Raw genomic sequence first — 3,250 nt, forward strand, 5'->3', positions numbered from 1 at the left:
CTATCATCATCATAACCTCTTTAACGATTCACTAAAACATAATTTCTTGCTAAATGATTATATCTATCCACGTTTTTGTCCAGCAAATAATAATAATTTAATAAGTTGTGTGTTCCAAAAGAGTACCTTAAATTTAAGTTATAATTGTGCTAGTTCTGATTGTTGGAACTAGTTTCGTTCTGAGTATATTTGCCCCCAAAAAATGTTACGTAATGTTTTTTGTACTTTATTAGTTTAAAAGCGTTATTTATAATAAATAACGCCAATTACAAATAAACGAAAGTTAAAACGGTGATGATAATAGTATCTGTGTACACCACATATTATAGTAGCACTTAAAAAACTTAGATACTTTTAAATATTTATGTGCATCAACTTGGACGGGTTTTGGGATAAAACAAACTACCAAAAGACGTGATATAGAGAAAAATTCTGTTTTTGTTTTTATTATTATTTATTTTACTTTTTTATAATTTTTTCCATTTCTGGCCTAACTTTTCATGATATGATTTTTAGAATTGGGCGCCGAAAGTTTTGAGCCCAAAAGCGATAGCCGCTACCAAATTTAGCCTGTATTACTTACTACACGAGGGCTATTTGCGCTTGCCGTCCCTAATTTAGCAGTGTAAGAATAGAGGGAAGGCAGCTAGTCATCACCACCCACCACCAACTCTTGGGCTACTCTTTTTTACCAACGAATAGTGGAATTGGCCGTCACATTATAACGCCCCCATGGCTGAAAGGGAGAGCATGTTTGGTTGGACGGGGATTCGAACCCGCGACCCCCAGATTGCGATCGAGCTCTTTAAACACATGGCCATGCCGGGCCGCCACTGGTTTGATACGCATAATAATATATTTGAAATTCCTGTATTTATCATCATTTGTGTTGTCAGTAAAACATAAAGCATCGTATTACTATTACTAATCGTTTTCCCCATTCATTTATAATTTAAAAACAAGCAAAATACTTTCTCTAAGTTGTTTCTTGTACATACATATATATATAAATCCTCGTTCACGCTTCCACGCAAGTATACGTGACTTAAGTCATAGCTAATTAGCTCTCTGTCCAAATAATCTTCATTTTGGACTGTTAATTAAGTGTACGCTCCAGAGCCATTAACTGGATATGAACGACTCTCCTTATTCGCACGCGGATGATCAAGAGTCTCTGAACAGAACTACATCACAAAAGAAATGTTTGTTTGTTTAGTTTCGGATGTTCGCGCAAAACTATACAATGGTTATATGCTTTCTAATTTTGAACTGAAAGACTCTAAGGATGGACGTTAGTCAATAACGCCTTTATATAATTCATTAGCTGGCTACAATAATCGAATAGTGAGATTTAACTGTCACGTCTATAACACATCCACAGGTCCAAAGTACGGAGCGCGAATTTGCGACAACAGGACGAGAGCCATGAACCCTCGTATTAACAGTCCGGCACGCTAACTTCTAGGCCACGCCGGGTTATTATTATTGTTTTATTTTCTTATGTTATATTATCTGGATTTCCCAGCGGCTGTGAGTCAGAAGCATTCCTGCACCTTTCTGGATTTTCGGTTTTTACTTCAGTAACTCTAATTAGAGTTTCTGAAAACGTTAAACCCAGTTAATATTTTATCGATTACATTAATGTAAAAACTAACACTTGACTTCCCGCTTTAAAGTAGAGTTTCTGAAAACGTTAAACCCAGTTAATATTTTATCGATTACATTCATGTAAAAACTAACACTTGACTTCCCGCTTTAAAGAAATCTTAATTCTTAAGGCCTTGTCTTCTCCTGTCAATATAACTAAGTGCTTCGAATAACATATATCGGCGATCTCCAAATTTCAGAGATGTCTTTAACAAACATATACACATAGCTTTCAAGTACTAAGATCTGGTTACGTTTACAATGAAATAACTACTTATTTAAAAATGCGTTATAGTTTTGGTCAAAATTCACTTAACACACTTTATTTTTTATAATGACGGGTTTCTCATTACTTAAGAAGAACAATCAATATAATCCCGACAAATGTATATTTTTGAGACTTGAAAAAGGTGTTCCTTAATTTATCGATACTCTTAAAAATGAGGTAAAATTGACAAAATTAATGAAACATAAGTTAATCTGCAACAACTTTCTGTTAATGGTAAGTTGTGGTAAGTTATATCAGAAAAAAGTATTTTAACTATACGCAAACAGTAAAGAATTACGTAACATACAATTATCGCAAAATGAACGTTTAATCAACTAATTGACAACAGTATTACTCAGATGTTCTTCGATTAGTCCAAACTTGAATGTTTTTTTCCCGATCAATTAATTATTCGCTCGGTTATTTGGCCTTTGCATAAGTAACTTAACGTTTTATCTATTAATTATTTGTTTTTTTTTATTCTTAAAACAAAAAGTATGAAATAAATGAGGGAATATTATATTATTCTCAAAAACCAAAACTATAGATGCTACACATCGCCATTAATCAGATCTCTCGTCTAGAACCCTTAGGGTAGACAAATTTACAAATACTCTTGTGCTCTTCACTGATGACCAATACACGCGAAGTAAACCTTCAAAAACCCAGCGGCTTTAGGGCGTCTTCAGTGCCGCCGAGTATCTACTTTGGCAACGAAATTGCCAGTAGTAACGTTGGGTTACTATCACGGACAGCAGTTTCATTAACGAACCATTGTTTACAATACAATAACATGAAACTAAGACTTACCTAGTATTCTTGAGCCTCTTAATTTCGCTCATTTCAAGTTCAAATTTAAGTTTATTAATATCACAGAATAATGCATCTTTTTCCTGTTTTAAAAGCATCGTTTCGTTTTCTAGTTCTTTAATCCTTATAAATTGTTTCATTATTAATTTTTCTTTCTCTTCAATACTCTTTCTGAGTTCCTCCATAATTTGATTATTTTCTATTTCTGTACTGTTCCAAGATTTGTATCCCTCCTATCCTTGTCACACGCGCGTACTCACTACCCTAACAGTAACATGTTTTAAATCAATACGCTTGTTAAACTTGATAGGAATAACTGTTGACTTTATAGTACGCCCTCTGGCGTTGACAATGTGAGCGTAGCTTTTACTATGCACAAAAAATCGACGTATGTGTCTTACAAATGATTTGTATTTCTGCTCGATATGTCACCAAAGATCTTAAAAATATACAAAATATTTTGAATGTAATTGTAACATTAAAGAAGTGAATTTGGTTATTAATATGTTTTAGTGAATAATTATT

General features: G+C 33.4%; 1 protein-coding gene across 4 annotated transcripts in view; it reads right to left on the minus strand.

Annotated features, from left to right (window-relative positions):
• The window catches only part of LOC106469229 (IQ motif and SEC7 domain-containing protein 1-like), a 136,488-nt gene extending 133,513 nt beyond the window's left edge, over positions 1-2,975 (minus strand). For all 4 annotated transcript variants that reach the window (XR_002612946.1, XR_002612944.1, XM_022398498.1 and 1 more), the window contains exon 1: positions 2,726-2,975. Coding sequence is in view for 2 of the 4 variants with exons in the window: in XM_022398498.1 (XP_022254206.1) it covers positions 2,726-2,910 (185 nt within the window). In the remaining 2 variants the exon portion in view is untranslated. The remainder of the gene's footprint in view (positions 1-2,725) is intronic.
• Positions 2,976-3,250: the final 275 nt, after the last annotated feature.

Source organism: Limulus polyphemus, unplaced genomic scaffold (genome assembly GCF_000517525.1).
Source record: "Limulus polyphemus unplaced genomic scaffold, Limulus_polyphemus-2.1.2 Scaffold95, whole genome shotgun sequence".
Classification (NCBI taxonomy): Eukaryota; Metazoa; Arthropoda; class Merostomata; order Xiphosura; family Limulidae; genus Limulus; species Limulus polyphemus.